We start from the raw sequence: 14,116 nt of genomic DNA on the forward strand, positions 1-14,116 counted from the left end.
TTACACTTCATTTGAAATTTTTCTGGATACGGTGACCCCCCCCCCCTCAAGAAATGATGCAAAATAACAGTAGTGCAGATAGAAGTAACTAAACAAGTTCAAAGTGAAAACAGAGAAGCAAAAACAATCACAGTGTAGTTCGATCATTAGGGAGGTCTTGTCCTGAAGGTCTCTTCCTGAAGCGCATTCGTCTAATAACTAAAATTATCTCTCCGCGCATTGAATAACTGATTCAACCAATATATATCAGGGGCGAATATTTAGGGTGTGCTAGGTGTGTGCGGTGCTCATCCACGTAATATCAGTATCACTCATATTATATATTTGCATTTATTCCCGTTAAAGGCTCCCCTAATTGTTTTGGCTTCACGTGATTCCTCAAAGTAAACACAATATGCTAATGCTTCCTGAAGAGGACACTTTCCGCCCCGTAAATATTGCATCACATTCGCGTTAATAGCCCGGATGTGCATTCAAAATGCATACAACTTTGAACCCTTTGAAAAGATGTACATATGGCGCAGCAGGTCAAATTCTTAGCGTTCTAGTAGATTTAAACAGAAGGCGAGACAGGGTGAGCCTGAGACAATAGCACCTAGAGGGTGTGATTGGTTATTGTGTCAATCAATCTAATTGAACGTTGTAATTTGTCATTTGAAAGAACATAATATAATTCATTATCTTCTATTGATAGAAATGTCTACTTAGCAAATACGAAACAGTCAGATATATATCTGAGCGAATAATAATGATAAGTAGAAATAATGAAATTATTAATAATTTGAAAAGATACTTATAAAGTATTTTTTTATAAAAAATACTTATAAAGTAACTGACATAACCAAATGAAAGAACATCCAAGGATACAAGAATATAAGAACATAAGTTACCTTCATGGCTCTGCTACTATTATGTTCTTTCTTGTGCTTATATCAGTTTTGTTCTAGCTGATTAGCAGAACTTTCTAGAATCCCCTGGTATTAATTCTATACACAAGAGGTGATAAGAGAGAGAGAGAGAGAGAGAGAGCCTTGAGGCACTCCAGCATTGGTGGTGAAGCGCGAAGAGAGGGAGCTATTTGCTATGACTCGCAGAGAAAGACCAGAGAGAAAGCTGGCTACCCAGTTACAGAGGGTGGCATGGAAACCGAAATATGGTAATTTGTTCAATAAGACCCGATGCCACACACACACACACACACACACACGTGCGGTCAAAAGCTTTGGAAATGTCAAGGGTGACAGCACAAATTTCTTCAAACCTTTTCATGGATCATGGTGGTGGGTGTAATAGACGAAGCCAGCTGCAGATCTTAAAAGGCTGAATCCATATTGGTGGGCGTTGATTTAGTGGGCCTCTAAGTAGTACAGGACTTTTAGTTAATGACTTTATGGATTATTTTTGAGAGGACAGAGGTGATTGCAATCGGTCGGTAGTTTGACGGTAGACTTTATTTCGAACAGGATGGATATGAGTTTGCTTCCATGCATTGGGATAAGTGCCAGATACGTAGTTATCCTAATGGTTGTTTGTGGTTACAGAGACGATGCATGATGGGTGTTAGCTCTTGCGCGCAATCTTGGAAAACAATTCCAGAGATGCCATTAGGGTCAATAGAATTTTTAGTATCCATTTCTGATATGGTAGGAGGTGATTTCCCTTGGTCATCTATGCAGGAGTTCAAGGGACAGAGTGAGGCCAAGAGGTCAGCTTTATCTTTGGGCCATCTTAACGGTGGTGCCATCAGGAGGAGAGAGAGAGAGAGAGAGGGAGGTTGAAGTGCAGGTGAGCAGAAGTTGTTGCGTCCAACGACCTTAACAAGGGACCAAAAGGCACAACTTCCATTTGGACAGCAGACAAACTTTCTGCGGTTGGTCTGTAAAAAATCCGATTTGAATCTTCATGACTTATTTGCATATGTTGCGTGCTTTGATATAGGCAGAGTATGAAGCTGGAGTTTTTGATGAGGGCCATATGGGTAAAGTTGAATATTTTTCATCGAGTACTTTTATACATTTTTGGTTGAACGAAGGCTTGGAAAGTGGACGAGGGATTATGGGTTGAAGGCCATCATACCAGTGAGAATAATTTCTGTGACTCATTTGCAGCAGGTTTTCGGGTCAAGTGAGTGGAAGCAATAATCAGAGCAAGAAAAGGAGTAGAAATTCCAGAGGACATCTCAGTTGCCTCCTTTATAATGCCATAAGATGCGAGATCGAGAGGTTGCAAGAAGGGCATTTTGTGATAGAGAGTAGACGTTGTCAAGAGGAGAAGATCCTGTGCGGATTTAGAAGGAGAACTCGTTAAACAAGAGATCCAGAATATTTGGAGAGTGAAGGGGGGGTATCAGGAATTCATTGCATGGAGAAGATGGGGAGGGCAGAAACCCGAATCCGTGCTCTGGAGACCAAACATGGCATTTTCCAAATCAGACTTCCAATAAGCCAGGCGGTGGTATTTCACCAGGGGGGTGAAGAACATCTATCATATAGTGTCTAGTTGGCATTTCCTCAAGCTATGAATCTATGTAGCAGGAATACTCGCTGGTTTCGCTAGAGCCTCTTTTGTGGAAACTGGCCACACTGCAGGAAGGTGGAGTTGACTTGACACGGAGAAGTTCTGTATTGCACATTATACAGCCTGTTGATCATAAATAATCCTTCAATTTTTGGCCATTAGTGGCCCTAAAATCGAAGAATGCTTTACTACTAGAATACAGTAAAACATTTCTAAGAACTATAAATATTTAGAAGAAATCATATGCTTGAACTGTGTTTAATGCCCAAGTGCAGAAACGAAAAAACTGCTTATTATTATTATTATTTATGAAAGTGAAGTTTCGATACATGATCGAAAAACTAAATTTACATCATAAAAACTAAAAATGCACGACTATAACCGAGAGACGCGATTCTTGGACGGTAGCATATAGGGTGTTTTTTAATTACAGTATATTGTAAGGTTTCATTTTCATTAAGCCATAACGAAAGACAATATGTCGACGCCTTTCGAGAATTGTATACCGATTTTAGTAGCGCATACTGCCAGCCATTTATAGTGTCAGCAAAAAAAATTAAAAAAAAAACAGCTAACGCCTTTTCATTCCCGTATATAGGGAGTAGGCGAAGCCGTTAGCTCTATCTATCTTTTGGAGACTGAGTAACCAGTTCAATCTCCACTGGTAGTCAGAGATAGCTGGCCCAAATTACGTACATTGGTTTACATATAATACATACATTGGTTTTCTTGTGATACGTACATTACATGCATTTGGTTACATATGATACATCTTGGATGAGAACTAATTTTTTTTTCCTTTCATCCTCGAAGCTTAAATATAAGCTTATCTGAGGATGACACCAGTTGGTTATTATGTATTGTTTTTTTTTTTTGCTGTGTTAGGATGCTACAGAATCTATGATTGAGAAATTTGCGCGCGCGCACTCACACGCATACGCACACACAGGAGCACCCCCCCACACACACACACAATAAATTGGAATGTACTGATGCGTCGCTGAACTGGAAGCCTGAGCGAATATATTGTGTTTCATTAAGTTTGTATGGTATTTTCGGTGCGTGTTTCTTGTTCGTAGTATGTCCTTAGAGCTCTTTTCAGGCTATTGTAGTTTGTAAGGTTTCTGTATTCAAAAGGTAATTTGTTTATCATGTCTGGGATGTAGAAGTTTCGCGTGGCCTTTCCGTAGTGATTATTGTATTTATATGTGATATAATTAGTAGTCTGAGGTCTTGTTATACGGTATGTATTTCTAACTGTCCTGTAGTTGGCATCGAAATAATGTTTTAGCAAGGCTGCATAGTGGCATAAATGTTTTGCTGTCAGTATTTTGTGTTCTGCCATTGTAATGTTTATAAGGTCGTGATTTTCTCTTTGTTCCCAAAAGATCAGTTTTGTCATTTTGTACTGTAGCGACATTAATCTGTTTAATATGTAGGGTGCACAGAAAGCATACGTTGTTATAGCGTATCTTAGTATATTTTGGCATAGTGCTTTGTATATTAGTGTTTTTAGGCGTATGGGAACTATATCTTTTAATCTGTAGAGTTTGCCACTTATTGTTCGGAGTTTGTTGTGTAGATGTTTTATATGGCTATTCCAGTTCATATCTGCATTGAGGTAAATTCCAAGGTATCGTATTGTTTCAACCTGATTGTAATGGTTTTGCTGTTCTGTGTGTTTTTTGTGTTGGAAAGTGGATGTTGGATGGTTATATATTTGTTATCAACTGGTAGAGTCAGTGGATTTCTGAATATCATTAATTTTGTCTTTTCTGAGTTTAGGTGTATGGAGATTTTCTTGAGCCAGTCTATGATCAGATTTATGTCATTTTGCATATTTGTTTGGGCTATGCTTGCGTTATTATGGATGGATATTATTGCCGTATCGTCTGCGTATTGGAATATCTTACCTTTGAGTGGTAACTGATTAATATCGTGCGTGTAAATGTTGAATAGAGTTGGGGAGAATACAGCTCCCTGTGGCACTCCACAGGTTACTGGTAGCTCTCTGCTTCGGTTTGATCCGATACGTGTGATATGCTTTCTATTTTGGAGGTAGTTTGTAAACCACCTGTGAAGAGGCCCGTCTATTCCAACATGCCTCAGCTTTTCTAACAAGGTTTGATGTGTGAGTGTATCGAATGCTTTGGTTAGATCTATAAAGATTACCATGGCAATTTTGTTTTTGGCTAAGGCGGTATTAATTACGTCTGTAAAATCTTCCAAGAGAGATGTTGTTCCCTTATTTTTCTGAAAACCATATTGTGTTTTGGGGATAATATTAAAGATCTCAGTGAATGCTGTGAGTTTCTTCAGTATGATCCGCTCCATGATTTGATTGATAATTGGTAATGTTGCTATGGGTCTGTAATTGCTGATTAAATTTCTTTTTCCTTGTTTGTATATGGGTGTAATTATGGCGGTCTTTAGCATACTTGGTATCTGTCCTGTTTTAAATATTTTATTTATTACTTTTAGTAGGATAGGACTTAAACTAGTTGCATGTTGCTTTATATCTTTAGGTCTGATACCATCTATTCCTGGGCCTTTGTTTGGTTTGATTTGATGTATTGCTGAGAGAAGTTCTGCTTCTTTTATGGTTGGGAACCATAATGTTTGTTTTGATCGCGGTCCAAGTGGAGGGTCTTGTTTTGTGATTGGGGGAATATTTCTGTGAAGTTCTTGGATGGAGTCTGCAAAGTATTGATTAAAGTCATTTGCTAGTTGTTGGATAGGTTTTGCGTCTTTCATGAAGCTGTGTTTTATGGTTTCGGAGGCAGTGGTGTTGATAACAGAATTTAGCATCTCATTAATCAGATGCCAGGTTTGTTTCATGTTGTTTTGTGCGGAGGTTAGTTTGTCTCTGTAGTAGCTTCTTTTTGCATTTCTGATTTGTGTTGTAAGACGATTCCTTGTTATCTTATATTCAGTTTTTAAAGTAGTGTTATTTGGATATCGCTTTAATTCTTTCCATAAAGCGTCCTTTCTGTGTATTTCTAGGATTAAGTTTTGTGTTATCCAAGGATTTTGTGTTGTTTTTGATCGAATTCGGATTTTCTTTGTAGCTTTCTTATATATTTCCTCCAGTGTGAGTTTAATGTTGTTGTATAAGATATCTGATGCCAGGTGTTCCCAGTCTGTTTTTCTTATTTCGTGGTTGACTATTTCTTCGTCTATTATTGTTTTCTGTCGTTTTTTCTTCTGTGGGACATTGCATGGGTACTGTCTTGGTGTGCAGGTTTAGAGCGGTGAAGTAATGGTCTGCTACTTTGCACTTATGACTGATGCAGTGTAACTATTTGGTGGTGCTCGGACATTTGTATGGTCTAGACAGGATAATAATACGAGGCAGTGATAATATTTCCGAATATTTCTTCTCTAGTACATGATGTTATTGTTGGTATTAGATTGTACATGGATAGTGTGTCTAGGTATTGTACAGTGTTGTTCTGGTTTTCATTTGCAATATTTATGTTTATGTCGCCAATTATCATTAGGTGTTCGGTTGAGCATATTTGTTGGCTTGAAAGCCAGCAATTGAGTTCGTGCAAGAATTTTATCATGTTTAGGTTTGGTGGCCTGTAAATAGCATTTAGTATTATGGGATGCTGTGTATTCGTGGTATTGATGATTTCGAGGCAGAGGGTTTCAGCATGCTCAAACTGATAGGCCATTTCTTTTGCTATTAATTTTTGTTTCATAAATATTAGTATTCCACCCCCTCTTCTTGTTTGGCGGCATGATCTATGTTGTTGGAAGCCTGGAATTTGGAAAGCAGTCGCTTCGTCATTAGTTATGGATACTTCTGTAAGAATCAGTATATCAATAATATCAGTGTAATTCCTCAGATAAGCCTGTAACAATAACCAATGTTTTCGGATGCTTCTGATGTTGATATGCAAGATTGAGAGACCTCGAGCTTGTACTGTGTGTTGTTTCCATCAATTACTGATGTATTCTGGTGTAATTACATCTATCTGATGGTTCACATTCATTTTTGTTGTGTTGAGATCTTCTTATTGAACTAAGTTCGAGTCTTTTGTTTCACTCTGGCAACCTATCTATATCTTCCGAGCTTTTTATTTCTATAGACTTTGAAGTCTGTGACTTTCTCAAGAATGTGTTTGCCGTCTTTGATCCATAAAAATTGATACTTTTTTTCTGTTTTTTCCTTTCTTGCTTGGTACAAAAGATTCTGATTGAAAGGTGTTAAATATTCAGATAGAAAGATTGGCGTATTGTCTTGCGATGCATTTAAATCCTTGACTACTGTTTTTTTCAGTCTGCTGGCTTTTATGAGATTGTCTCTTGTAGCCTTGCTTGTCAGACGAACTATGACTAGTGCCGGTCGTGGCGAACCTTGTTTTCTGTTCTTCCTGGGAATCCGATTTATGGTCTGAATATCATTATGCTGTAAGGGGATGTCAATTGCATGGCCTAACTTTAGAACTACGTCTCTGTGATTTTCTGTGGATTCGGTTTCTGGAAGACCGTTTATGACAAGGTCTTCTTTATGTAGTTGTTGGTTTAAAACTTCGTATTGTTGTTTCAGGGAATTAAATTCTTGACGGAGTTCCGATGTGTCTTTTATCAATTTGTGCTGCCTCTCAGTTAATGCGTTAATGCTGGTTTTAATGTCTTTTACCGTTTGTAAGACTTCTTCGACTTTTGAATTATTAAATTTAACAAACTCTTCATATTCGCTAATTTTTTTTTGTTATTTCTTTATTCTGTTTATCAAATAGTTCTTGGACAAGATCTACCAAGCTGGCTTTTATATTTTCTAGAACTTTTTCTAGTAATAAATTAACGGAACTCAAATTATAAGACTCACCGGTGTTTTGTTGTCTGTTCAGTTCATCGTCCGATTCGGCCTCCGGCGTAATCAGTTGCGTCGTGGGTGGTGGCGTTTCTTTGTTCTCTCTACAGTTTAGGCACTTCCATTCTTCTCGTTTGGCATTGGATTTGCGTTGCCAGGTTGTTTCAGAAAGTCCGGAACATGTAAAGTGAAGATTCCTATGGCATTTCCTGCAGGTTATGTAACATCCGTCGGACGGCAATTCCTTCTGACACTTGTTGCACTTCATGACTCTCCTTTCTTCCTCTGGACTGCTGCAAAGATGGCGACGTCCTTTGTTCTGTACTCGTTAGCAACCTAGGTGTACGCTTCAATTTTTTTTAGCACACTCAGATTTTGGATTCCACTTGACCGATTTCGATGAATTATATGTCACTGTCTTCAGCGTGACAAGTAGAGTTACTTTATGACACTTTTAAATTAAAAACAGGAGTTAGAACCACATTAAAACTATAAAAACGGGAAGAGCGATACGATATATATATATATATATATATCGTATCGTATCGTATCGTAGCGATATATATATATATATATATATATATATATATATATATTAATAATATAATAATGCTATTCATTATACAAAAAATTCTGTACAATCTTTAATGTTAATATTAGAAGAACGTGTTGTAAATACATAATATAAAGGCAAAAAAGTATTATTAAAATTTTTAATTGAAATCCAATGTAGAAAATTAACCATATATGCAGTGCTGAATTTTGTAAAAATTATAAGTTGGAATGTCACTCAATATGATCATTGTATATGTGTAAATATTTTAGAAATCAATATTTTAAAAAATATATATATTATTATTATAAACTGTAATACTTATACATGCTCGTGCAAAACAGACTTTAACAAACACCCATGCTCGATGTGGGTCTCGGACCCACGACCTGTTGGTTAGAGAGTGGGTATACTATCCACTCGGCAAACCCGGCCACCAAGCAGATTAACTTTCGTTGCTATCATATCACAAACTTCAGTTTCATAAAAATCAACCAATAAAATAAGTATTTTATTTCCGACGTTTGATAGTAAATATGAATCTTGCATTTTTTATTTTCAAATTTTGGTCTTCAATTTTTAAATACTTATGAATCGCTAAGTAATAAACAAAATATTTTTGCTCAATAGTTGGAGAACAAAATTACTTGAAAGAAAATTAAGTTATTCAAAGAAAAAATAAATTCATGACTTTCCTTGTAAAGAAAAGTTTCGTAATTTCATTTCAGTGCAAAATTTAAACGATTTTTTTCTTTTCTCTTGTAGGTCGGACTTCTTACTCAGTCTATTGAGGAAATGCAGAAGAAGCACAAAGAAGCCCAAGAAATGCTTCGCGTCTTACAACAAAACCGAGTCTCCCTTGAAGAAGAGGTGCAAGTGAAGAACAACAGTGTCTACATCGATGAAGTGGAATGTCTGGGTTTGCTATCCGGTATTGGTCTGTTTCGCCATTAATCCCAAATTATGGCCCACATTAGTAATCCTGATTGCTTGCTGAGGCTTGTTGCTTAAGATAATGATGTCGGTGTCACTAGTGTCAAATGAAATGCATTTGACACTAGCGACACCGACTGATGTGTGATGCATTGCAGCCTGAACACTGCCATACCGTTTTGATAATGTCTCTGATTTTAATTCAACACTAATAAATTCTTGGAGAAGTATCGTCACTGTGAAATTGTTCACTTAACATTACTATATATCATATTTTGTGATCATCACTTCAATCGGCTTCTTCCGCTGAATATTCAATACGATGAACATTCCAAATATTCATCGTACTGACTCGTGTCTTAGATCTTTCTGTGCTCAGTTTAATATAGTATGGTATACATATAAGAGGTATATAGTACTGTATGTAAATATAAAGATAGTATAGTATACTATACTATACCTAGTCCCAACACGTTTTATAAATCCATAAAAACTATTTGCAATATCTAACCAAATTTCAAAATACACACAACAGAAAGATGCTTTCATCAAAAGTAGTAGTACGAATGTTCCAAATATGAATTAATATAAATAAATTAACCCTCCAACTCTTTTCATTGCTCAGATAGAGTAGGTGGAACTTCTGACTTCTGGAAATCAGTAGGCAGCTGCGTTCTTACTTGGTCGTTGCTAGTAGTTGAGCGTATGGCTTTGAACGATTTAAATATTTTGGGACGAGAACACAACTGGCCATCTGCTATTATTAAACTGCAACTAGGATTTTATTTTCTGAAATGGTATGAGTTCTACAGTCAATTGTTTTTGAATTAAAAACCTGACTTTCCGTCTGGAAATATCCTACTTGCCTAAGTAAATATCAACTAACTGTAAAAGTGCTAAAAAATAAAAATAAAAAACCACAGGAAAATGTTTTTTCTAGGAGGCTGAAGTCATGAAACAAAGCATTACCACACGCGGCACCCATCAGATGACAAGACCTTTTTGAGAAGTGCGCTGTGTATTCTTGAAACTGTTGAAAACACTTCTCAGATTGCAGCAGTGTAATAGTGGATTATATAAATGACTCTATTCTGTCTCCTAGAGTGAAAATAATGTTTGTTAAATAACATTATTTTCACTGATAATTATATAATCACTGATTAAATAATTATCAGTGATTATTTACAATTTTTTCGATTTTTTTTTTTTTTAAATAAATCGTCTAGAGTATTTTACTTACATTGAATATAATAATGCTCTTGAGTACTAGCTCAAACTTATTTATATCTTATATTATAGACGTATTATCATTCTTTAAAAAATCCTACATTCATATTGGTTTTGTGGACTGTACCTTGATTTCATTGCATAATATCGTGCGAAACGGACTACCTGCTGATAACTTTGTGTGAGAAATGTTATCACTCCGGTGGTATTATTTACGCACGTGTGATAAAAGTTCCTGAATCGTGGAATGAAGTTACAGGGGAAAATAATAATATACACCAAGGAGAAAGCGAATTTTTTTAAATACTCGCATTATTAGTTAGTCGTGAAGAAATGTAAATTGATCCAATAGCATAATATAGAAAGCGAGGGTATCAAGTGCTGAAGTAATAAGATGCACACCAGAAAAATACTTTGTTTTTTGAGCAAAATATTTGCACAATGATTACCTGCTTATTCTCCATATTTTTCCACGCAGGCCTTGTGACGCTTACCAAAACTGCACCGAAAACAATCTTGAAGGGTAAAAAATTTCACAGTATTCTAAAGGGGTCGATGCATGTTGGTGGTACATTTGTGGTATCTTCATATCAGAAAGGCTCTTCCATTTAAAATTTGTATGTAAAACAAGACTGACTAGCATTTATTTCTTTCTTAATTTAAATCTCTGGCCGTATACTTAATGTTTTTAGCTGTTTTGATTCCTGACCTGCAGTTAACCAACAGGTTTGTGCGTGAACATTTGCGTTTATTTATTTTATTTATTTATTTATTTAGGGGGGGGGACTTCGTTTAATTCTTATGTATCAATAAAGACTGCTCGCCATAACATTCCTTGATTATCATCGGCTGATTGAACAACAGATATGCTAAATGTTAAACACTTTCATCTTTGCAGACTTTCCCAGATTTCCACAAAAATTTTCATTCTAAATAGGAATCACTGATTTTTATGATAATATTAAAAAATTACTTTTTCAACAACTAATACCAAATAATATACTATTTTTTCTGGTACCAATCGAAATATTTGAGAACTTGGCACAAATTAGATGAATTGGTTTGGCTCCATGTTTCTAAACTCGATTTTTCAATATCTAAGGAATAAATTTCGATGACGTAGTCGTTTTACATATAAACTATTCAATTTTTATGAACGTGTTAAGTCATAATATTTTTCATTTTTACGCATCTAAAAGAAGCTCCTCAAAAATTATATACCACGAAAAAGGGAGCAATTTGGTTGATTATTGAATCATCTCTCGCTGTAGCACTTTAGTCTTATCCCCCCCCCCCCCCACACACACACCAGCAATTTATGTTGCAAGCATTTTCTGCAATTTTTACGCATGAGTTCTCACCTCTAATACGTTAATTTTCCGAAATCTGATGACACAGGTATGGGAGCCAGCTACCATCCATTTCAGTGGCGGCCGGTGAAAATTTTAAGTGGGGGTGCTGCGTATACAAAATAAAATAATAAAAATAATTCTTTCTTTCCTAATCAGTAACCAATTTATTAATTAACAAATTTACGTATTAAAAAATTGCTTTATTAAACATATTTCACCTTCACCACTAACAAACACCAATAATAAAAGTTTCCTGTCCCACAGAAATAACGCGCGCAAGCATACGATACACGTTACAGTGTCGGAATGACTTGTAACGTGCAATCACAAGCGCAAACGAATATCGGAGAGACTGGCTGCGATTAGTCGAACGTGATAATATCGACACTGTATTTGTTTCGTAATCTAAAGCGTTAATCGAACAATTCCAATTATTAACTATTCAATCACTGTCGAAACATAAGCTGTAACCTTTAACATTTTATTTGCATTTATATAATGTTATAAGCATTGTTATTATTTATACACACAAACAGCCTCGCCTACTCCCGGGAATAAAAAGGAGTTGGCTGATTTTTTTTTTTAGAACAAAATTTAAATTTTTTCATTTTTTCCTTGGGGATACTGCAGCGTCTCAGTGCTTATGTACGGGCCGCCACTGATCCATTTGCAGCCAAACTACTATTCGCTGTCATTATTTTACTGTTCCTTTATTCATCTCATCTAATTTAGTTTCTGGAAGCAAGTCCGATTTTATGCATTTCCGAAAACAAAGTACAGGGTGTTTCAAAAAGAATGACCTGCTCCATGTGCCTTCCACCTGCTGCACGGACAATATCGGACAACAATTTTCAAATCAGGACATTCTTTTTGACACACCCTGTATAACTAGACAGGGGAAGATTAAGCTGGTTCGGACCCTCTGGCGGTAAAACGTACGGTACCCCTTAAACAATTTCTACATTTGGAAAAGTTGACATTTCTCTTGCAGTCTAGTATACGTGTGTGGCAGTAATGGATTTGTCTTTATCTTCTTTTAAAAATTGTAGAAACCGTTCCAATTCATCATCAAAATGCGTAATATTTATATATTTATTACAGATCTCTTTTAATTTTTCCACACAGCCACGGGGCCCCCGGCAGTCGCCAGGTGTAATACAATACCAGCCTGATCCGCCTCTGAAAGAATGTTCTTGCAAAGGTTTATGACTGTTTAAACACTTTCTATTGTGTTTAAACAGTTGGATACCTGTTTTAGGGTATCCATGGATACCCTAAAACAGGGCTGTCCAACCTTAGTCAATCCGAGGGCCAGATTAAAAAAAAAAACATTTATCCTAGGGCAGCATCCAATGCATATCTAGTAATTTAGTAAGCAGCAGCGACACAACCTCGATAGCTGAATAAACGAACACTAATTGCGCACTAATCTCGCTCTCTCGTTCCCCGTGTGCACCGGGAGCATGCGCGTTAGAACAAAACACTGTAAGAACTCTACTCTGACACATCTAATATTTGAAAAACACGTGGGTATATAGTGGTGTAAAAACACCAAATAAAATTATCATCGATTATTGATAGAATTAAAATATCTAATACGCATTCGATTCAAATTGTTTTTTTTTTTTTTCGCTCATGAAAATCAAAACCCACAGGCGGGCTGTGGTTTGGACAGCCCTGCCCTAAAATATAAGTTCATTTTAACAACTACTGCTGAGTAACGCACGACGATTGGCTAAAAATTTAAAACGGAGCAATTAAGTAAACAAAGTTATTAGAACTGTGCACAGCTTTCTCGTACAAAAACTGCGTGCACAATCCTTTAGACAAATGTCTTACCTGAAGATTGCATATAATGAAATATCCACATTTCACTGAATGAGAATACTGTATATAGGGAGAGTTTAACAATTCTACGCAATTAGTTTTCATTTGTTTTCAAGACTAATTGCTTTTGTTTGCCATTTAGAATGAAGGCTCATTAAAGATTTGGTTGTATATCACATGTTCTTTAAAATCCTATCCATAACAGATGGGGTTTGTTTGAAACGGTACTCTTCTTAAATCAAATTTGACCATTTGTGAAATGTCATCATTTCTGTAAAAAACTAAATTGCCCGGATGTTTCACATTGTCCATTTGTCAAACACACAATGTGGGGGGAAATGCAACATAACAGTTCATACTGATTTCAATAAAGACAACTTTATTGCGGATATTTAGCGGATATAGCGTATCCGCTCTCCAGCCAAAGGGCTGCGGGCTCGAATCCCGCCGTGGGCATGGATGTTTGTGATTGTCTGTGGAAATAGTAGTGGTGGTGGTGGTCAGCGGTAGATGGCGTTGGTGTAGTTGCAGTCAGTTGGTGGATTGAGTGGTGGAGACAGAGCTGTAGAGCAGATGCCCTCCCCGATGAGTCTTTGGACTCCTTGGAGGTGTCAAATAATAATAATATGTTTCAAATTGGTTAGCCGAGTAGTTAGCATATCCGCTCTCCAGCCAAGAGGCTGCAAGCTCGAATCCTGCCTAGGCATGGATCTTGGCGATTGTCTCCTACTTTCATACAATTGGTGAATTGTATGAAAATTGTATTGATTTCATATCAGATTAAATACCATTTCATGAAATATTTGTTCAGATTACTATTTGAAGTATAAATAAATATATATATATATATATATATATATATATATATATATATATATATATATA

General features: G+C 36.3%; 1 protein-coding gene across 1 annotated transcript in view; it reads left to right on the top strand.

Annotated features, from left to right (window-relative positions):
- The window catches only part of LOC150107841 (tektin-1-like), an 81,507-nt gene extending 72,582 nt beyond the window's left edge, over nt 1-8,925 (top strand). Inside the window, exon 7 of the mRNA XM_090391588.1 lies at nt 8,658-8,925. Within this exon, the coding sequence (XP_090247714.1) occupies nt 8,658-8,846 (189 nt within the window). The 3' untranslated portion in view covers nt 8,847-8,925. The remainder of the gene's footprint in view (nt 1-8,657) is intronic.
- Nucleotides 8,926-14,116: the final 5,191 nt, after the last annotated feature.

This window comes from Typopeltis vanoorti, chromosome 4 (assembly GCF_054136105.1).
Source record: "Typopeltis vanoorti isolate ZY-2024b chromosome 4, IOZ_Tvanoo_1.0, whole genome shotgun sequence".
Lineage (NCBI taxonomy): Eukaryota > Metazoa > Arthropoda > Arachnida > Uropygi > Thelyphonidae > Typopeltis > Typopeltis vanoorti.